Raw genomic sequence first — 22342 nt, 5'->3', positions numbered from 1 at the left:
GATAAGGCAAATGGCTAGTGGGACGTGACCAAAATGTACTTTTAATGTATTAATGTATCTGCACTCTGATTGTACGAAAATCCTATACATTAACTTTTGCTATGTCCAATGGGATATGCCAACTGGAGTCCTTTGTTTCAATGCTATATACAGAAGCCATTTTTCCTTGTTCCGGGCCCTGGGAACTTTGCTGGAATGTGAATTCCTCCCAGGGTGACAGCTGTCTTAAATAAATCTGTGTTTGGCAAATTCATCTTTGGTCCCCTCCTATCTGATTCTGTCAGACTGAGGCTTGTTGTGAGGAAGGTGTAAGAACCTGCAGCGTGTTGGCAGTTTCTTCTACAACAGCAGCAGGGTAAGCTTTTCCTCTCGGTCATGTTTTGTAGTCTGAGTGTGGAAGAAGGTTCCCACTTTATCTCAAAATGCATGTTTGTGGAACAAGAACAAAATATGGGTGGGATACAGACCGCCCAGAAAGGGCGGGTTACAGACCGCCCAGAAAGGGCGGGATACAGACCGCCCAGAAAGGGCGGGATACAGACCGCCCTGGTTTGCTCTGCAAGGGAGCCGTAGCGGACAAACCGCACGGCTCCATTGCAGAACAAAAAGAACCTGCAAAAAGCGGGTTCTTCTTGTGGCGCCTTTGTGACGCTGCAAGGGACCAATGGTGCACTTGCGGCATCACAAAGGCGCTGGGACGTGCGGACGCTATGCTTCCGTTGCGTCAAAATGTGTGTACAGGGCGCCACCATTTTGACGCCCCCGTCACGTGCTGGGGGTGGGGCCGCTTTGGACGCTACGTCCTCAGCCAACTCCTAGCATGTGATGGGGGCGGCGCAAAGGCCCATTTAAATCGGGCCTTGGTCTGCAAAATAGAAATGCCAAAAATGCAAAGCAGTAGAAGTTAATTTAAAGAATATGAAATTAATGATTGTGGGTATTTATACACCTATGAATAATAGAGAAAGATATTTTTAAAAAATATTGAAGGAATTAAAAGAAACAAATTATAAGAACATATTACTGATGGGTGACTTTAATGCCGTAATAGATCTCCTAGTGGATAGGATCTCAAATAAAGGGAAGAAAATAAGGAAGAGTCAAGGGAGACTTCTGAATGCTTTTTTCAAAATTCTAGATGAATTTAATATGGAAGATGTTTGGAGGATGAAATATAAACAAGCCTTCTTTTCAGAAATACACAATTCTTTTTCAAGAATAGATTTATTTGTCACTACAAAAAGTCTGTTGCCCCAAAGTCACTCAATGGATATATTACAGAAAATCACCTCAGACCATAATCCATTGGAACTGAAACTAAGAACAAACAAAAAAATCAAACATAATTGGAGAATAAAAGATAATATGCTGAACGATGAATATAAATAAATAATCAAATAAAGTGAAGGAAACCCTGAAGGCATACTTCAAAGAGAATAAGACAGATGGAATAATGAATAGAATAATCTGGGATGCCAGTAAGGCGGTTATCAGGGGGACTCTTATACAAATTACAGATAGAAAAAGAGAGAAGAAAAAGGAGAATGAATTAAGAGAAAAATTGAAAAGGGAAGAAGAGAAATGGAAAAAAAACAGGGGAAAAAGATGTAAAAGTGATGGTAAAATTGTTACAACAGCAATTTTTCTTATTAAATATGATACATGAGATCAAAGAGAAACAATATAATCGAATTTTATTATACATGATAACTACGGAGAGACTACTCTATGCAAAAGACTGGGAAAATAGCAATATTCTTTTGATTGATTGATAACTGGAACATAAAAATAGGAGAAGCATATTATCCTCCCTGATCAGAGGAAAACAAAAAAAGCAAACTCAAAAAGAATGGAAAATGTTTAAAACCTATTGGAAGTCTCTGGAGAAGGATTAATTGCTTCATGTATCTTTACCACAAACATTAAGGTTATAGAGAAATGTAATTGTAAGATGGTAATAGAATATTTGTAACTCTTACCTTTCTATCACATGACATATTGTTATATTAGGACAAATATTATAGATCTTAAGAGAGCTATAGGGTAAAATAGTGAAAAAAAATTATTTGGAAAGATTTTACAGTCTCTCAAATAATTTAATCAAATATTAGAAAGAACAAAATAGTAAAGAATAAAAAATCTTCACTTGTCAAACTTCTATTTTGCTAATAACTATGTTGACCATAACTGAATTTTTATTGAATAAATGAGAAGAGATATATGTCCTATTAGCCTTGTTAAGTCAAGAAAACAGACAAGAAGTTATTCTTAATTTGGATCAATTTTGGTATCCGAAAACTTAGGTCATAATGTGTGAACTTTCAATTCAAAGTTATATGCTAAAATTTGTTTTTTAAAATCTTTTTTCCCTGGTAATGGTTAATACTATAATAATCTAGTTTACGCAACTAGAAAGACATCTTTCTGGTTGTATGAATAACATTTGACTATCTAGTATAAAGCGGACACAGTAAATAAGACATTACAATAATTTAACTCAATTAGCTATAGGCATAGAGACCTAGAAGTAATTACCCAACGGGGAAGTTTAATTCCTCGGAAATTCCCCATAATTTTTTTATATCTGGAAATTACCCGGAAAGGCATTTTATTACCCGGAAATTGGCAACACTGCTGAAGACTGCAGCATCAGGGTGAGATCTGGGGTCCTAGGAAGGCTCCTATGTATGACATTCCAACCTGAGAAACAGGTTTGTGACACTGAAAGCCTCGCCACACCTTTGGGAAATCTCTGAGAGACACAAAAGCTGTTCCTAGTGATCAGGGGTCCCTAGATGAGCTCAGGGGACCACACATGCCCCAAAATCATCAAGGGAGTTTGGATGATCAAAGCAGTGGGTCGTGCTTCACTTCAAAATGAATATTTACATGAAAAATGGATCCTCTGTTTGGGGGAACACACCAGTGGGGCTTCTCTATGCAGAAAGAGATCTTGGGGAAGGAAAGAGCCCTGGGAGCCTAGGGGGAAGGCAGCATTGGGGTGAATGCAGGGGCCCTAGGGAGAGCTGTACGCCTGTCACCGCAGGGGAGGGCATGCTCCTAACTCATGGTCTTTCATTGATTGGGGTGGACTGAAATGGACCAATCAGCAATGCTCAAAAGGGTGCGATTCTTGAAAACACTCTCCTAGGGGAGGTGAAAAGGTGCTCCCACCCTCCTTCTTAGCCTCCCTGTACTTCAGAGCTGTCAAGCTGAGATCCAAACCACCTGCTGAAGAGTGAAGGACCTCTTCCCTCTTCCGAGTTCTACCAGCCTGGAAACCCTGATATCACTTCACCTTGAAAAACAGGTCTGTGACACTGAAAGCACCAGCACACCCTCAGGGAATCTCCAAGACACACAAAAGCCATTCCTAGTGGTTAGGGGTCCTGAGACGAGTTTGGAGAGGGGTCACACATACGCCGGAGTCTTGCTTTGCGCAGAGCAAATGGCCGCCGCTTGTCATATTCAAACATCTGTTGAAGCTACACAGAGGGTCTGACATGGACAGGACTGGTTCCTAGTGGTCCAGGGTCCTGAGACGAGTTCGGAGACATGTCACACATACCCTGAAAACTAGGTTTTGCACAAATAAAATGGCAGTAGCTTGTCACCTTTGAACATGTCTTGCCACTACGCCGTTGATCAGGTAGGGATGTTCCTAGTGGTTGGGCAGCCTGAGATGAGTTTAGAGAGAAGTCACACATGCACCCCTAAAAACAACCTTGGGAAACCCCCCAGATGGCCAATCTTTTGGGGTTGAGGGGAGGTTCCTATGGAACCCCAAAAGTTAGCACTCCAAATCTAGAACCCCCCTCAAAGTTGACAGTCCAAAACCTATAACCCCAAAGGTGACACCCAAAAACCTAGAACCCCCAAAGGTAGCATCCCAAACCTTGGCACTCCAAGACCTAGAACCCACATATTCAGGGGTAGGGACAAAAACCTGAAGGGGGTGGGGCTAAGACCCAAAAGGGGGTGGGGCGCCTGTCACTTTTGAGTTTGACGAAAGGTGGGTCTTAGCATTTTTAAAAGTTTGGTCTTTTATCGTTTGTTTTTGTTTGTACTTTGAGCATTTGTTATTCACTCAGGTTTGGTTCTAGGACCCCTGTGTATGAAAAAACCCATGGCTACTCAACTCCCATTAAATGCAATGGCAGAATAAAATAGTGCTCCTCATACAGAATGGCAAAGGTTTTTCTTTTCTGTATTTATAAATAAAGCTTAATAGTAATAATAATAATAATAATAATAATAATAAGTAGTAGTAGTCAAGCATTTTTTTGGGAATGTGTATATATCTATATTTATATCTATATCTATATATATATATGTTGAAATAGTTTAAAGCTGAGGATGCTTGAATCTGTGGATGAAGAACCTCTGGTTGCAGAAGGCTGGCTGTGCTGCCCTATGGTGGAAAGAGAGTTATGAATAAATGTTGTGGTTTTTCTTATTATTAATAATAAAAATAATAAAATATTTTTATATTTTCCCTCCTTTCCCTGCTGTATCTACATTGTATTAGTATCTACACTGAAAAAATAATACAATGTGTATTAGTATCTACATTGAAGAAGGAATGCCCTTGGACACCACTTTAAGTGCTCTAGCTCCATCCTAGGGAATCCTGGGAGTTGTAGTTTTACAAAGGGCTTTAGACTTCTCTGCCAAAGGGGTGGTGCCTCCCCAAACTACCACTCCCAGGATCCTGGAGGATAGGACCAGGGCAGTTCAAGTGCTGTCAAAGTGCCTTATTCCCACACTGCAAAGATGCTCCCTTGGAGAGGAAGACCAATGCGATCTGAGGCCAAGTGAGGGCAAAGAGAAGGGCAAGGAGGCTTCACTGGGGCCACTGAGCATGTCCAAAGTATTTGGGCTCTCTGAGCATGCGCAGTGGGAAGGTTCCCAGGTGGCTTCCCTGCATTTGAATCCTTTGCAGAAGGGAAGAAAGAGGAGCAGAGAGGAAGAGATGTCTCTGAAGGGGGATGGCTCCCTTCCCTTCCTCCTCCCTTTGGACTGAGTTGCCTCCTTTTATTTTGTGAGTAGAAATTCATTCATTCATTCATTTTATACAGTACCATTGATGTACATGATGCTTTACAGCATTTGTAACTACTGTACTTCAACCTATACATTTGAAATTCCTTTGTATATACTTTTTAGTAGATACATTTGCAACTACTTCAGTCTATAAAATACTAAAATGCAGTACTGGGATACAGTCCTCAAAATGCAACAGCAAACAGCAATGCAGCCAAGCAAGCAAGAAGGAACAGCCACACAGCCAAACACAAAATACAGAATAAAACAGGTAAAAGGTTATAGTAAAAAATAAATAACTCTAGAGCATTCATCTGAAAAGTTTTCAATTTGGATTTAAAAATGGCCAGTGTTTTGTGTGTGTGTGTGTGTGTGTGTGTTGAGTGTTGTGTGACTTCCAGTCCCAGGAATTTCATGGGCTTTTCCCAGCCAAGGGGTGTTTTGCCACTGCCTTGCTCTGAATTGCAAGGGTAAAAAGGTAGTTTCTAAGGCTGCATCCGCACTGCAGGAATAATCCGGTTTGACGCCACTTTAACTGCCCTGGCTCCATGCTTTGGAATTCTGGGAAGTGCAGTTTGTTGTGGCACCAGAGCAAAGTCCTTTGGGGACCCTGAAGTTTCCTGCAGTCGCCACTGGCATTCCCAGAAAGTGGGATCTGTAGTCCAGGAAGGACCCTTCTGTCAGAAAGATAGGCCAAAGCCCCCTTTCAGAGCCATAATAGTGTTAGTCAGGATTAATATCAGTACGCAAAAGGACCATGCAGCACTTTTGAGGCTAATACTGGGAAAGAGGTTGCAGCATGATTTTAGGTGGACTTTAATTCAGAGACATAGGGCAAAAATGCACTGCAGAAATAATCAAGTTTGAGACCGCTTTAACTGCCCTGGCTCAATGCTACGGACTTCTGGGAACTGTAGTTTTGTGAGACATTCAATCTTCACTGTCAGAGAGCTCTGGTGCCACAATAACCTACAATTCCCACAGTTAGGGTTGCCATAAGTCTGGACCTCCAAACTGGGACAAATGTAGGACAAATGTAGGACAAAATTTTCAGATGTATCTGCCTCCGCCTCCCGGGCCCAAGGAAGTGCTCAGCGCGGAGGTGCGCGTGGCGGAGGAGGCGGTGGGTGGCTGCCTGCCTGCCTGCTGCCTTGGCGTGTGCGCGGGCGGGGAGCGCCAAGCCAGGCAGGCACCTCTGCCTCCTCCTCTGCTTGGCGTGGCCTGGAACAGAAGAGGAGGAGGAGAAGGAGGTGCTCCTCCTGTGCGCGCCCGCGCCCCCTCCTCCCCTCCCCGCCTCCCTGCCACCCTCCCGCGCAGCTGCGCCACCCACCTCCTCCTCCGTTCCAGGCCACGCAGCCGTGCGCAGGATGCACACTGCCTCCTCCTTTGCCTCCTCCTTCGCTTCCTCCACGCGGCTGTGTGGCCTGGAACGGAGGAGGTGGGTGGCGCGGCTGCACGGGGAGGCGGGGGAAGGTGGGTTGGCACTGCACGGGCCCCAAACCAGGGGCTTGGGGCCAAACCGGACCGGGACCGGGAGGGGGCCCCCAAAAGCGGATTTGTCCCGGGGGCCGCCAGGATATGACATCCCTACCCACAGTTCCCTAGTAGTGGACCAGGGCAGTTAAAGGGGTCCCTGTAACACACACAATTAAGTTTTATCGATGACAGCACCCTGGGCCTTTTTATCCCACCGCTGCCACCAATTTATGTGATCTCTTATGTCCTCTGGCAAACAGTCTCTCTCTCTAGCTGTATCACTGGACCTGGTTTCTGTAGACATTGAGCCAAATTTACATCTTCTTCTGCAGACTCTTTTTCTGTAGACCACCAAGTGCACCTTCTCAAAGTCATCACGAATTCAGGTCTCATCTCTGCCACTGGATCTTTTTTTCCTCCTGGTTGGCATCACTCACCGGCCATGCCAAGAATATTTTCCCACTGGCTCTCCTGTCATTTGCTTCCCAACCATATGCTAGTCTTGGAAGGGCAGAACGTTCATCTGACTGAGAGCTACCAACTGGATCTTTTAGTCCAATACATAGTGAACTAAAAATATAACATATCATCTGCATCACTGCCATAAACTTGTTGACAGTATTATCTAATAAATTGTCTGCTTTCCTTGACTTTGCAGCCATTATTTTTACTTGTTTGGCAAGCGTTTCTGTCTATAGTTGGCCAGCTGGTCTTGTAACTTTTCGTTTTCTTTTGTTAAGGCCTCTTTTCCTTTGGTTGTCTCCTCAAGCAATCCCTGTTACCAGATTAGGGTTTAATCAGTAAGAATTGATGAATGTTTCATATCAGAAATGACCGTGGTCAAATCGGAAATAGTCTTTTCTTTAGACTCCAGATTCCTTTCCAACACAACCAACTTTTCTGCTTCTTTTTTGTGGAGGCTCTGTAATGTTTGTTTTTCTGTCTTTAAATCCTCTATCTCTTTTTAAGGGTTCCAATTAATTTTCCCCTTCTTTTAGCTTTTTCAGTAGCTGACCCCTTGATGGCACCTGATTGGCTGAGCTCAGAGCCATAATTGGACAAAAAGGACAAAATTGAGGCCAAACTGTAGGACCACTGCAGGACAAAACTCAGCCCAAAATGTAGGACATTCAAGGTCCACCATTCTTCTTCAATGTCCTACATTTTGGGCTGAGTTTTGCCCTGCAGTTGTCCTACAGTTTGGTCTCGAATTTGTTCCACATTTTGTCCCTGGTAAAAGTGGACAATAATGGCAAAGTCGTCCCAACCCCCCCCCCCCCCCCATAGGAAAAATCCCCACACATCCACATCCTTTGCTCAGAGGTTCTTGAACGGTGGGCCAGAACTGCTCCGGAGGTGTGTGTTAAGGTTACTCAAGAGGGTTATGGGATGTAGAGGCTCAGATTTCTCCACTTTCTGTTCCCAAACGTTTTGATATATAAGGTTGATATATGTGTGGAGTGAAATATTGAATTTACCCAAAAAAAGGTTCTAATCTCAACCATGTTATTTCCTTATAAAATATTAAAACATGAATATCTATGAATGTGAAAATGAAAATGTGCACAGTAAATAAACAAAATATTTTTATTCATACACTACATCAAGTGGGAGGGGACAACATCCACAACTCGATAGAAGTAAAGGGGGTCCCAAGGGTAAAACATTTTGAATACTACTGCCTTAGTCTGTTCATTCTGAGAAAATGGAGGAAATGGTGACTCAATCCTTGACTTTTGCCCCCCCGATAGGTGCTAAGAAGGTGAGGGAAGAAGAAGAAGAAGTTTGGCAGAGATAAAGTTTCCCACCGGCAAAATCAAGGGAGGCAAGCTGTCAGAAGAGATCTGAGAGAATAGAAAGAAAGGAGAAAGTTCTGTAAGACAACATGGTCCAAACGAGAGCGAAAAATAAGACCTTCAGGGACAAAGCCAGTCCCTCTGAGGAAAGCAGTGAGGTTTTGAATGAAACAATAATCCAAAAGAGTAGTAAGACCAAAGAAGTAGAAAGGACTGCCAATAAAAGTGACAGGACCTCTGGACAACCATTTAAGTGTTTTGACTGTGGGAGAACCTTCGCTTACAAAAGGGTCTTGGTTATACACTTGAGATCCCACACTGGAGAGAAGCCATTTACTTGTGACCGTTGTGGAAACAGCTTCCCTTCTAAGACAAATCTTACAAGGCATAAACAAATTCATTCAGGGGAGAGACCACATGCATGTTCAGTTTGCAAGAAAACATTTATTACCAAATCAGGCCTTTCACGTCATGAAGAAATCCATTCAGGAGAGAAACCACACAAATGTTCAGATTGTGGGAAACGTTTTGGTACAAGAAACCATCTTCGTAGACATAAAAAGATCCATTCTGGAGAGAAACTCTTTACATGCTTGGACTGTGGGAAAGGCTTTGTGGAAAGAGAGCACCTTAAAACGCATGAGAGAATCCACACAGGAGAGAAACCCTATAAATGCTTGGACTGTGGGAAGAGCTTTAATTGTGGATCAAACTTGAACAGGCACAAGAAAATACACGGAAGTGAGAAACCGTATGCTTGTTCATACTGTGGGAAACGCTTCAGAAGTAATTCAGACCTATGTACTCATGAAAGAATCCACACTGGGGAGAAACCCTACCAGTGCCCAGATTGCAAGAAATGGTTCTCTTCCACCTCCACCCTTCATTCACATAGGAAGAGCCACAGTGAAGAAAAGCCCTACAAATGCCTGGAATGTGGCAAATGTTTAAAGCACAAACTCTCCTGGATTAAACATCAGAAGACACACAACTACAAATGCTCTGATTGTGGGAAAAACTACAGCCAAAGTTCATCCCTTGAGAAACATAGAAGGAAACATATTAAACCGTTTATATGCCTTCACTGTGAGAAAAGCTTTGACCGTAGATCAGCCTTGATCATTCATGAAAGGATTCACACAGGAGAGAAGCCGTTTCATTGTTTACAATGTGTGAAGAGTTTTAACTCAAAGCATAAACTCTGTGAACATGAGGAAATCCACACAGGAGAGAAGCCATTCAAGTGTCTATACTGTGAAAGCACATTCACCACAAAACGAAGTCTCTTTCGACATGAGAGGCTCCACACACGAGAGAAACCATTCAAATGTTCTCAGTGTGGAGAGAATTTCACACACGGATGTCAATGTGAAAGACATGAAAGATCTCATCTGAGAAAGGCAACCTATGACTGTTCAGAATGTGGGAGAAGCTACATCCATCATGTCAGCCTTTTGCAACATCGGGAGATCCACACACGAGAGACTCCATATGAATGCTTAGAGTGCGGGAAAAGCTTTTCTGCATATCAGTATCTTCAACAGCATCAGAGAATCCACACAGGAGAGAAACCGTTCCAGTGTTTTGATTGTGGAAAACATTTCCGGCTCAAATCAACCCTCGCATATCATGAAAGAACGCACATGGGAGAGAGACCTTTCAAGTGCATGGAATGTGGCAAAAGTTTTACTTATGGTGCAGCTCTTACAAAACATAATGCAATGCACACAGGGTAGAACCCATTTAAATGCTCTGGGTGTGGCAGAAGTTTGTCCTCACAGTACAGAATAGATAAACCCACGAACTAAAGAGAGAAGTTAAATCGGAGGTGGGCAAAAGGTGCCTCTCTACCCTTCCAATGTTGCCCACCCCTGATTTAAATGCTTCATTGAAGGAACATTCCTTAACCACATGCCATACACATGAATCCACTGGCCGAGAGAAATGGCATGCATCATCAACCCAGAGGAAGACTTACGGTCAAAACAGACTGCAAAAAGAATCAAGCTTGAGACCACTTTAACTGTCCTGGCTGGGAGTTCTGGGAACTGTAGTTTTCTGAGGCATTGAGCCTTCTCTGTTAGTGAGCTCTGGTGCCAAAACAAACTACAGTTCCAAAAACTGCCTACCACTGAACCAAGACAGTTAAAGTGTTCTCCATAGGGATTATTTCTGCATCCTGTTTTCGCCCATAGTTTGCATAGCACAACTAACTATACGCTAGAAAATCCACACTGTTGGTCCTGGGAATGGCATGGAAAATTCAAGTGCATTTGCTATATTGAAACAGTATTGATGAGCGATCCCTGCAGAATGTGACACAAAAAAGGAAGAAGGGACAGAAAATAGGTACGATGGAAGGTTGAGGAGCAGTGTTTTAGAAAAACAGATTTTTTAAAAACCCAGGGATTTAAAACCTTTGGTTTTGAGTATATATGTTTGTTTGAACCAGTTTTTGGATATTTTTTTAATTATTCTTTTGCATTAATGTTTTAATGAAAACATTTGATTTCTGCCTTATTTCTATTAAACTTGGATATATACGGAGTATACATCATAAAGCATACAAAGTACTTTCAGAGTTGTTGTGGTTGAACTTCACGTTAATTCAAGGATTTGTTTCTGAATGGCATTTTTTGCACTACAATAAAGAGGTTTAAAAGAAGCAACTGATCATTGGTCTAAGAAGGAACAGGTGCCAACAAACTGTTAAACTCAAACTGTTGAAGTTGAAATGTTTAAATACAGACAATTGTTGTTGTTCCAGTAAGAAGGTTGGAAGGTAGTACAGTGGACTCTTGTTATATGCTGATGTTTTGTTCCAAGATGCCCCCTATATAACAAAATCTGTGGATGCTCAAGTCCCATAAATATAATGATCTAGCAAAATGGTGTCCCTTATAAAAAAAGGAAAATCAAGGTTTGATATTTGAAATTTATACTTTTTTGAACATTTTCAAAGCATGCATGCTTTTATCCGTGTATAAGAAATCCATGTATAAGAAGATCCGACTGCAATAGTAGCCAGTCATTTTTTAAAAATAGGAATAATCAATTTAAAAAAAACAGGATTTTTTCTTTAAGTGACTTGGTTTAAATCAACGTTTACATCATGATTTAAACCAATGATTCCTAATGTACTATTGAGGAGTGGGCTACTTTCCAGAGTAACACGGCTATATATTCGTAGAAAGACATAAGGGAGAGGTTCTGTGAGGGCTGAACATAGTGACAATGGGTCAAAGAGCAAAAAGGTAAAGAAGGTAAAGCAATGGCCCTGTATTGCCATGAAGGGCTTTCTTTGGTCTGCTTTTCTATTAGACTGCTTATTAGGGTTGGCTGGTCTACTGTATTTATTCCTATCATGTCCCCTCTCATGTACAGGTCAACCTGATGTGTATTTTGTAGAGGCACCAATTCTCACTTTCTACTTGTCCCTAAATGTAAGTCATTTCAGGGTTTCAGCCTTTCCTATATTTTGGACTACAGCTTCCAGGATCCTTCAGTCAGCATGGCCCTGGTCATGCTGGCTTGGAAATCCTCAGGGTGAGGAGCCTTCATCCAAAAGTCTCTTTTCCAAGCTCTGATATATTTGCACAAAATGGAAATGCATTTAGCCATCTCCCCATTTTCATCGGTTTCTTGTGCCCCCCCCCCCCCCCCCATCCCTGTTCTTTTACTGAAAGCCGTTTGCAGAAGGAACCTGTGATGCGGGTAAGCTCCACTTTGGATTTTGAAAAAGAGTACTTTTGGTGTTACACAAGTGCAAGCTATTTAAGAAAATAATGGTCTGCTTCTAGTTGTTGTTGTTATTGTGTGTCGCCAAGTCAATTTATTTTTTACTTCTGGCGACCCTATGGTAAACCTATCATAGGGTTTTCTTGATAGGTTTCTTCAGAGGGGGTTTCCCATTGCCATCCTCTGAGGCTGAGAGTGTGTGACTTGCTCAAGGATCACCCAATGGGTTTTTATGCTTGAGAGGGGATTTTAACCCTGCTCTCCAGGATCCTAGTCCTGCTCTCAAACCACTATACCATGCTGGCCCCAGAGGCTCCTAGCATAGGCAGTTTATCCTTTTCTGCCAGAAGAAGTGTGGTCTGGTAAAACTGCTCAGGGACAGCATAAACAGTCTTGAGGGTTGAGCATTACTCACCTGGGAGCATCACAGCATCATCAACATTAGAAGGAATGTCTTGATGGTCAGCACAGTTCAGTGGTGGAACCAACTCCCTAGAGAAGTGGGATAGATCTCCTTTGGACATCTTGAAAAAGAGGCTGGACAGCTACATGCTGAGAATGGTCTGAATTGCATTGAATGGAGGGTTGGGTGCATGCTTCCCAATTGGCAAAATAGTCAGGCAAGGCTGCATACTATCCCCTACTTATTCAACCTGTATGCAGAAAATATTGTATGCAGAACAGTCTTAAACTGAGAGACAGGAGAAGGGAAGATTTGGAGATTGGAGCATTAACAACCTAAGATACATAGACAACACTAGCTTTCTCTGCCAAGGAGTGACCCATGCCCCCCAAAACTATAAATCCCAGGATTCTGTTATTTAGGACACTTTAAGTTTTTGTCTAGTTGTTTCATAGCTGCCCTTCCCGTTTCCAATCTGATTTTTTGACTGCAGTCTCCATTCTGCTCAGTGTTTGATCCAACAAATGTGAAATCTTTAACTGTTTTGATTTCCTCATTATATAGGTTGAATTCATGTAAATCCTTTTTTTTGTCATTATTTTTGTTTTCTTTGGGGTCTTTCCCACTTGGGAAATAACCTACATTCCATTTCAGCTCTGCTCCGCTGTGTGGAGCGATTTCAAAAGGTCCCTCGTTCTCACCGTGAAAAGGGACCTTTTCACATCGCTCTTTTTTTGTTGTTGTTAATCTCTCTTTAGAAAAAAATTTTTTAAAGGCAGCAGGGGGAGAAATGGTGGAGCTGTCAAAAATGGATGACATTTTTCTCTGCCATTTTCCCCTCCTCTCAGGAAGAATCGATGCTGAGCTGGCCTTCCCACTTAGTTGCCTCGCTTCAGAATTGATTCTTCGGGAAAGTATGTGAGGAGTGAATGAGAACCAAAGAACTGAACCAAAGAACTGATAACATGGCCTTAAACTAAGCAAGTTAAAGAGCCAAAGAAAATGGATTCTGTGCAATACATTAACGTAGAGACTTGGAAGTTGAAGCGAGGCACTGCCCAAGTGTGATTAAAACAAAGAACATGGCCAAGTGTGCCTTATGTCCTGAGTGCAATGAAGAGGAACGAGATGAGGAACTGACAGCACAATGGACTGTTTTGAACAAGAAGAACATGTTTTCTTCCTCAGAAAGAAGAAATTGAGTCATGGGCTGCAATATTATGAAACTGCAGCAGCAAAAAAGCCAGAGAGGAGAAAAAGTATAAAGACAAGGGTCCTTCCAGCCTCATTTTGTTGGCATCAATAGTGGCACCGATGTCATCCCAAGCCTTTGTGAACATCTAATCACTGTTCAGCGGAAGGAAAGTGTGTGTGAGTATTGTATGAATGTGTGAGTGAATGAACGAGCTCTTGATACTTAATGTTTGTATTACTTTTGTGATTCAATAAATGTTACATGCATAGTGGCTAAAACCAAATTTGGTGTCTCAAATATCTGTGTCAGTCCTGCTTGGGTAAGTCCACAGAAAGAGAAATTTTCATTACACGCTCTCAGGTTAAACGGGTTGCCCTTACCAATTCGGGCATAACAAGTAATGCAAAAAATGTACTGTCAGGAAGCCCTGCGCTTTTGGCGTTTGCCGCGGCTTTTTCCTACTGGAATCGATCAAATAGGGATCAGATTCGAATTCCAGTGAGAATTAGGGCCATAAAACTTGCATCAAGATTAGGACCTTTTTGTAGTGGGAATGAGGCCTTTACGTTCAGCATTAAGCCTTCCTTTGCAGTATCTTCTGTAACCTTCCTTAAGAATTGTTCCAGCTCTGTAGTGTTTTCTGCTAGTAGTACAGTGACATCTGCATATCTTAAGATTGCTGATATTCCTTCCTCCTATCTTCACTTCTCCTTCTTTCATGTCTAAATCTGCTTTACATGTGATATTTTCTGCATACAATTTGAACAGGTAGGGTGATAAAATCCAGCCTGCTCTTGCCTGATCCCTTTGCCAACTGGGAACCATTATGTCTCTCCATATTCTGATCTTACATCTTACAGCCTCTTGTCCTAAGTGCAGATTTCTAATTAGGGCTATCAGATGTAGCGGCACCGCCATATCCCTAAGGGGCATCCATAGCTTTTTATAATCTGTGTAGTTGAAGGCCTTGTTAGAGTCTATAAAGCAAATACTGATATTATTTTTTGGCTGGAATTGTTTAGCTTGCTTCATTATCCATTGTATGTCCCTAGTGCTTCTTCCTTTCCTGAACCCCGCCTGGACATTTTGCAATTCTCTCTCCATATATGAAGAGAGTCTATGCTTCAGAATGTTGAGCATGTCAGAATCCATGGCATGATGATATGATGATATTATGGGATAAAGATTTGCTGGAATTCTTTGGCTCGCTCCATTCTCCATCGTATGTTTGTGATGTGGTCCCTAGTGCCTCTTCCTTTCCTGAACCCCACTTGGGCATCTGGCAATTCCCTCTCCATATACAATTGGAGTCTGTGCTGTTGCATTTTGAGCATGATTCTGGTTGCCTGGGAAATTAATGCTGTTTAAATATTTGAAGGAATGTCATATTGAAAATGGAGCAAACATGTTTTCTGCTGCTTCAGAGACTAGGACCTGTTTGCTCCATTTTCAATATGACATTCCTTCAAATATTTAAACAGCATTAATTTCCCAGGCAACCAGAATCATGCTCAAAATTCTGCAGCACAGACTCCAATTGTATATGGAGAGGGAATTGCCAGATGCCCAAGTGGGGTTCAGGAAAGCCTCCCTCCAAAGAAGAGAGAGACCTCTGAGGCCAAAGGGAGGAGGAAGGCAGCAACTCTTCTCCAGATAAAAAGGCAGAAAGTTTTAGAAAGCTCTCCCTCTTTTTTCCCTCCTCTTCCCTCCTTCCTTCCTTCCCTCCTTCTTTCTTCTTCTGATTTTGCTCTTCTTCTGTAAAAGCAGCACTTAAAGTGAAGAGAAGCAGCATGGGAACCCTCCCACTGCGCATGCTCAGAGAGCCCAGGCACTTTGCCCATGCTCAGTGGCCCCCACTGTTTAAAGTTTAAAGCTGAGGATGCTTGAATCTGTGGATAAAGATTCTGTGGCTCTACCAATCCCAGGGTCCGGCTGGAGGCATAGCCAGGGCAGCTCAAGCCCTGAAAGAGCCTCCAGAGAGTGGAGCTGGAGCCTCTGAGACTAGGGAGGCCCACCTGAGGCCAGGTGAGGGCAAAGGGAAGGGCAAGGAGGCTTCCCCGGGGCCACTGAGCATGGGCAAAGTGCCTGGGCTCTCTGAGCATGTGCAGTGGGAGGGCTCCCATGCTGCTCCTCTTCACTTTAAGTGCTGCTTTTACAGAAGAAGAGCAAAATCAGAAGAAGAAAGAAGGAGGGAAGGAAGGAAGAGGAGGAGGGAGAAAAGAGGGAGAGCTTTCTAAAGCTTTCTGCCTTTTTATCTGGAGAAGAGTTGCTGCCTTCCTCCTCCCTTTGGCCTCAGAGGTCTCTCTCTTCTTTCCAGGGAGGCTGAAGGCTTCTGGATGCCTTTTCTTTTTAACCCAGCATTAGGACCTGCCTCCCACCCAAGACCCAACTTGGAGTTCATGGTGAGTGCAAAGTCTTAGTCTTAGTCCTGTTTATTGTTTTACAGTGCCATAGATGTACATCATGTAATGCTAGCACCCAGGACTCAAACTGCAATGGAGAACTACAATGCAGACAGAAAGGGAGAAAGAAAAGCCACACGTCCAGACCCAAAATACAGAACAAAACAGTTTTAGAAAACAAAAGAAGTTTACAATCTGGAGGTGCAAAGGGCCAATGTTGTGTGTTGTGTGCCTTCCATTCCCAGGAATTTCATGGGCTTTTCCCAGCCAAGGGGTGTTTTGCCATCACTTTACTCTGAAATACAAGGGTAAAAAGGCAGTTTCTAAGGCTGCACCCACACTGCAGAAATAACCCGGTTTGGCACCACTTTAACTGTCCTGGCTCCATGATCTGAAGTTCTGAGAAGTGTACTTGTTTGCTGTGCTCTGGTGCCCCAACAAACTCCAGTTCCCAGACTTCCAGAGCATGGAGCCAGGGCAGTTAAAGTGGTGCCAAACTGGGTTATTTCTGCAGTGCTGATGCAGCCTCAGCTGCAGTTCTGGTTCATTTCCTTTGGTGACTATGAAATCCTCTGCAGTGGCCACTGGCCATGCCATGCATGTGCCTGGGGAAAGTGGGCTCTGTAGTCCAAGAAAGGGCCTCCACAAGAAACCTCTTCTCAAAAGTAGGCAAAGGGCTCTTGTGTTGCCTTTGAGACTGTGAAAGAAGTAGCATGACCTCGCATGGACTCGAATTCAAAGACATAGGGCCAAAACACTCTGCAGAACTAATCCAGTCTGAGACCACTTTAACTGCCCTGCCTCCATTGCTAGGGAATTCTGGGAATTGTAGAGCTTTCTGACAGAGAAGGCTAAAGGTTCTCACAAACCACAGCTCCTAGAATGTGCTAGCACTGAGCAGGGCAGTTAAAGTGGTCTCAGACTGGATTGTTTCTGCAGTGTGTTTTGGCCCATAGTTCTGTTAGTCTGCATTAATATCAGTCTGGAAAGGGCTCTTGTAGCCCCTTTGAGACTGACTAAGGGAAAGAAGTTGTAGCGTAGGTTTAGGTAGACTTGGATTCAGAGACAGTTGTGTTAGTCTGGATGAATATCAGCATGCAAAGAGATCTTGTGGCACTTTTGGGACTGACTGTGGGAAAGAAGTTGTGTCATCAGGTTTCCTAGTCGTGGTTTACGATGCATGGATCAGTCTCAAAGGCGCTGGTTGGAAGTCTCCATCAGATGGTGGCTTTGAAACTAAGGGCTGGTACAGATGGGCCTATAAGTGATGGCTTGAGCCCACCCCTTTGATCGCTGGATTGGGGTTGCGGCAACCACATGCCACCACCCCGATCTGGTGTTTTTCTGGCCCAAAAAGAAGCAAAAAATGATTTTTGTGGTGGAAAAAAGCTGCTCTTTTCAGTGCTCCTGCGGCATGCGGGGTATAAATGCCATGCCACTGTACTGCTGCAACACTGTCTGCCATCTAGTCATGCAGGTGGCGTGATACTTGCTTAGGGATATTGTTGGGGCATGCATCATCTAAATGCCATGCTGCCCCCAAGCTGCCGTATTATGGTGGTCTGTTTTGCCCCTAACTGAAAGCAAGCAAGGAAGCAAGTCAGCTGGGAAAAGCAGGAGCCTTTTCTCCTGTGTGGGAGGTTTGGAGGGTTAGAGGATAATCCCATGCTCCTTTCGTCTTCAAGGTGCAACAGGATCTCTGCCAACTGATTTCGTAGACTTGGGGGCAAAACAGACCAGCATAATACACCAACTTAGGGGTGGCATGGGGGCATGGCATTTAAATGAAAAGAAGAATTTATGGGAATGATCAGCATTCAGCAAGCAGGGCTCTTAAAGGGTAGTTGGTCTGAACAGAGGCTCACTTTTTGCCAGGGTTGGCTAGTTTAAATTAACCAGGTTGGTTTAAACCAAATGGCTTCTTTTTTTAAAATCACTCCTGTTTGTTTTTTAAAATGATTATTAATTGTTTTAAAGTCTGTCTGTTCTTACTTCTTTACAACCCTCTTCCTGGAACAATGACTGTTTGATAGTGTCAGAAAATTAGAAACAACAATGATTGTTTGAATTTAAACATTTAAACTTTAGCTTTATTCCTTGTTAGACTGAATCCAGCATCAGTTGCTTCTTTTTAATCATTTAATTTTAAAGGCTCAGAAATTCGGAAGCAACGTTTTAACTTTAACAGTTGGCATGTGAGAGAAGAGGGAAGCTACTTATCAAATGGAGTCTGAGTTAAGCATCATCCAGAGGCAAACACAGTATTAATCTTGGTAACTCTTTATCAAAGTTATATTTATTTTATGTTTAAAATAGGCGATGGAACAAGTTTGCATCTTGGAACTAGCTAAACTGCAAAAGGCAATGGTAGTGAGGCTGGAACAAAAGGGAGAGAGAGCTAGCCTGCTTGCTGTAAGAAGTATAAAATGGGAAACAGGGCCTGAGATGGGACATAGGGCCAGCCTGACCTAGAAGAGACCCAGAGACTGGTTTAAACAGACAGATGGGAAGAGGAGTGACTGGTGGGCGCAGAAATAGAAAAGGATCTGCTGGAACATTAGAAAGCAAGGATGGGGTTTAGATAAGCCACAAACCACACAACCAACAGCGGTCCAGGTGTGTCTTTTGAGTGCCAGAACAACTTTGCGCATGCCAAGCAGAAGTCTAATGTCTAATCGAAATAGGAGGTATTATACTGATTATTACACTTCAACTTGCCAGGCACAGTTATTTGGCACCCCAAATCCATACCTGGGTCAACTGTATAGGTCAGCTCGACATCTTAGCCCGTATGTTTCCATCTTATAGCCATCACATCCTTGTTTCTACTTGGTCCGACACATCATTTTCGACAGTTTTCACCCATCAAACACTTTTCTTTCCATCTGTCTGCCTTCAACCAATCTCTTGGTCAATCTGACCCCATATTCCATCCTAAAACCCAAACACCTCTTATCTTTCTAATTTGATGCTAGCAAGCTCAGCATATTACCTCATGTTTAGGCCTTGCCTTTGAAGCTTCTGGCAGTTCTCTAGTTCCAAAAATCCAAGGTTGCTGTGTTAACTGTTTTGAACAAAGCTGTCTGAGAAAGAGTCACAAAGATCCAGTCTGTTTGGCTTCAGACTCCATTTTATGCCTCCTTTCTCACAATGTTTAATCATGTATATCAGAACCAGTAATAAAGGTTCTGTCTTAAAGTTTTAAATAGGAGGTAGAGTAGAAAAGTTTAGTGAGCTGTAGCTTAGTCTGGAGGGGCCTAGAAAGGAGTAGTGGAATGTTAGTGATAAGGGCTTGTGAACTGTCTTGCTTTCAAGGTTAAGGGACCTGGGAGAGAAATGGAAGCCATGGTGATGCGTGTGCAGTGGGATAGTTGGTGCTGGACAAGGAGGGGTTGGGTAAGGAGGGGCCAGGGGCTTTAAAGTGTAGGAGTATTCCTTCAGGGCTTCAGATTTTGCAAAAACCTGTCAATGGATTGTTTCTGCCTTAGTTCTTCAATAAACTTCTTTTCTTTTGAATGAGTTTTCCTTGTGGAACACTGGTCTGACAATCACAGATCTCACAGAAAACAAGGAGAAAAGGGAATGCAGGCTTAAAAAGACGTCGTAAAAAGATGCCTCTTTGTCAGATTTTGGCTGCAGCCACACTGCAGAATTCATGCAGTCTGATTCCACTTTGTCATGGCTCCATCCTCTGGAATCCTGGGACTTGTACTTTGTTGGTACCAGACCTCTGGGAGAGAAAGTGTGAATAACTCACAAAACTACAACTCCCAGGATTCCATAGCATTGAGCCCTGGCCATTACAGCAGTGTCAAACGGCATTAATTCTGCAGTATAGATGCAGTCTTAATGTTCCTTGTCCCATCTCCTGAAGGAAGTGACTAGAAACTGGTCCTCAGCTGTGCCACAGTTCCCCTGCTCTGTCCCAGACTTTGTTTACTTCTCATTATTCTTGCTGCATTGCTAACAGCTGGTTCCCTGCTGCTCCCTTGCTGAGGCCCATTCCAAATGCTGATTCCTACTTCTAAACTTTTGTATATTCTGCCACCCCTTGTAGTATATAGGTGGAGTATCCCTTATCCAGAAATCCAAAATGCTCCAAAATCTGAAACTTTTGGAGGCTGGAGAGAGACATGACTGGCGAGAGAAGGGAGGATCTGTGAAATGGCAAGAATCCAGTTATTATTTTTATTTTGTTTATTCCACCTTTTTCCTAATATAGGGACTCAAGGCGGCAAACAGCAAATTTAAAAACAACACAAACGCATTAAAATGTAGAAATATAAATAAAAAACCATTAAACAATTTTAATAGTTTAAACAGTTACGCATTAGAATTTAAAATGTATTAAAATTAAAATGTATTAATCCAAGCATAGTATTTGATGTGAATCCATGCCTCCTGCCATTTAATAATAATAATAATAATAATAAATTTTATTTGTATACCGCTTTTCCATAGATCAAAGCGGTTTACAGACCATATAAAAACCATTAAAAACATCTCATAAAAATAGATAAAATCTACTAATACAAATTATACAAAATCTGAACACAATCATTCAACAGGGTAAGGCAGAGAATCGATGGGAACGGGATTACGCAGCTTCATTTTACAGTGGGGAAAGCTTGACAGAAAGCTTCACAAATCCTTGTGTCTTTCTCCAGCTTGGCAAATACAGAACTTGTTGTGTCATGTATTCTAGTTTTGTATTGTGTACCAAAATCTGATATCCTCGACATTTCTGGTCCCAAGCATTTTGGATAAGGGAGACTGAATGAGAGTACGTGTGAAAGGGATCTGGGAGTCCAAGTAGATCACAAATTGAACATGAGTCAACAGTGCGATGCAGCAGCTAACAAGGCCAATGCAATTTTAGGCTGCATCAATAGAAGTATAGTGTCTACATCAAGGGAAGTAATATTGCCACTCTATTCTGCTCTGGTCAGGCCCCACCTGGAATATTGTGTCCAGTTCTGGGCACCACAATTCAAAAAGGATGTGGAGAAACTGGAGCATGTCCAAAGAAGGCCGACTAAAATGGTGAAGGGTCTGGAAACCAAGTCCTATGAGGAACGACTCAGGGAGCTGGGTATGTTTAGCCTGGTGAAGGGAAGGTTAAGAGGTGATATGATAGCCCTGTTTAAATACTTGAGGGGATGTCATATTGAGGAGGGAGCAAGCTTGTTTTCTGCTGCTCCAGAGACTAGAACATGGAACAGTTTATGTGAATGGAATCAGTTCACAAGCAAAATGCAAACGTAAATCTGGTAGTTTTGCGAATTTACTTATTTCCTGATTGACCTCACATTCTCCCTGGATTCTCTTCTGATTGCATGCAGTGTCATGTGAAAAGCAGCTGTGAACTTGTCCCTAAACCCTGGATGACCCTGCATTGGGAACACTTTAACTCTCCAATTTTCCCTCGTTTGAAAGAGTCCTTAGAAACTCTGCCCTGCTTTCTCAACCCTTCGAGCTGGACTCTGACTACTCTTTTACAAATCCCTTTCCCTATCTTCTTTTTCCATGCTACTGACAGTTCCCTCTGCTTCATGATCTCTGGACTGCTAATGACCTATACAACAGTTTCCCCTGCAATATTTTTGCATCTAACTTTAAAAAAATGAAACCTAACTACCCACAAGTCTTTGTTCCTTAGTTCCTTAGTTAGAGCCTTACCCAGCTGGGACATGAGAGTTGCTCAAGGGTCTGAGACCTGGAGGCTCAGATCTCTTCTTCTTTGGTTCCCAAACTTTTTTATGTGTAAAAATTAAAGATGTGTTGAGTTATATATTGAATTTACCTTAAAAAAGGTTCTAATTCAAACAATCGTATTTCCTTATAAAATGTGAATATACATGACTCTTTATCTGTCGTGTATCCCTCAGATCCAGACCATAGCCAAGGCTTGTAGATTCTTTTTGTACAATATTGCCAAAATCCGACCATATCTCTCTGCCTCTACTGCCAAGATCCTGGTCCATGCCCTAGTGATCTCACGACTCGATTACTGTAACATCCTCCTGGCTGGGCTTCCTCTTTCTCGCCTCCGTCCTTTGATTTCTGCCCAGCATTCAGCTGCACGCATTATCACTTCCACCCACCGCTCTGACTACATCTCTCCTGTGCTGGCATCCCTTCACTGGCTCCCCCTCCCTTTCCGCATTCAGTATAAGCTCCTGCTGTCGACATTCAAAGCCTTCCATGGATTGGCCCCTCCTTACTTATCCAACCTTCTTTCTCCTCACCTTCCCACTCGGGCCCTCCGTTCTGGTACTCAAGGGTTCCT

The 22342-nt window shown here is 42.7% G+C and overlaps 1 protein-coding gene across 1 annotated transcript; it reads left to right on the top strand.

The window, feature by feature from the left end:
- Positions 1-5225: 5225 nt before the first annotated feature.
- LOC149320840 (uncharacterized) lies at positions 5226-10844 on the top strand. Its single transcript, XM_089505149.1, has 2 exons — positions 5226-5314; positions 8271-10844. Exon 2 carries the CDS (start codon positions 8405-8407, stop codon positions 10049-10051), a length of 1647 nt encoding a protein of 548 aa, XP_089361275.1. The 5' UTR covers positions 5226-5314; positions 8271-8404; the 3' UTR covers positions 10052-10844.
- Positions 10845-22342: the final 11498 nt, after the last annotated feature.

Source organism: Sceloporus occidentalis, unplaced genomic scaffold (genome assembly GCF_023333645.1).
Source record: "Sceloporus occidentalis isolate IW3139 unplaced genomic scaffold, rSceOcc1.0.p SCAF_1, whole genome shotgun sequence".
NCBI classification, from domain to species: Eukaryota; Metazoa; Chordata; class Lepidosauria; order Squamata; family Phrynosomatidae; genus Sceloporus; species Sceloporus occidentalis.
The sequence above is the reverse complement of the archived record's forward strand: the minus strand, read 5'-3'. Positions and strand labels throughout refer to the sequence as shown.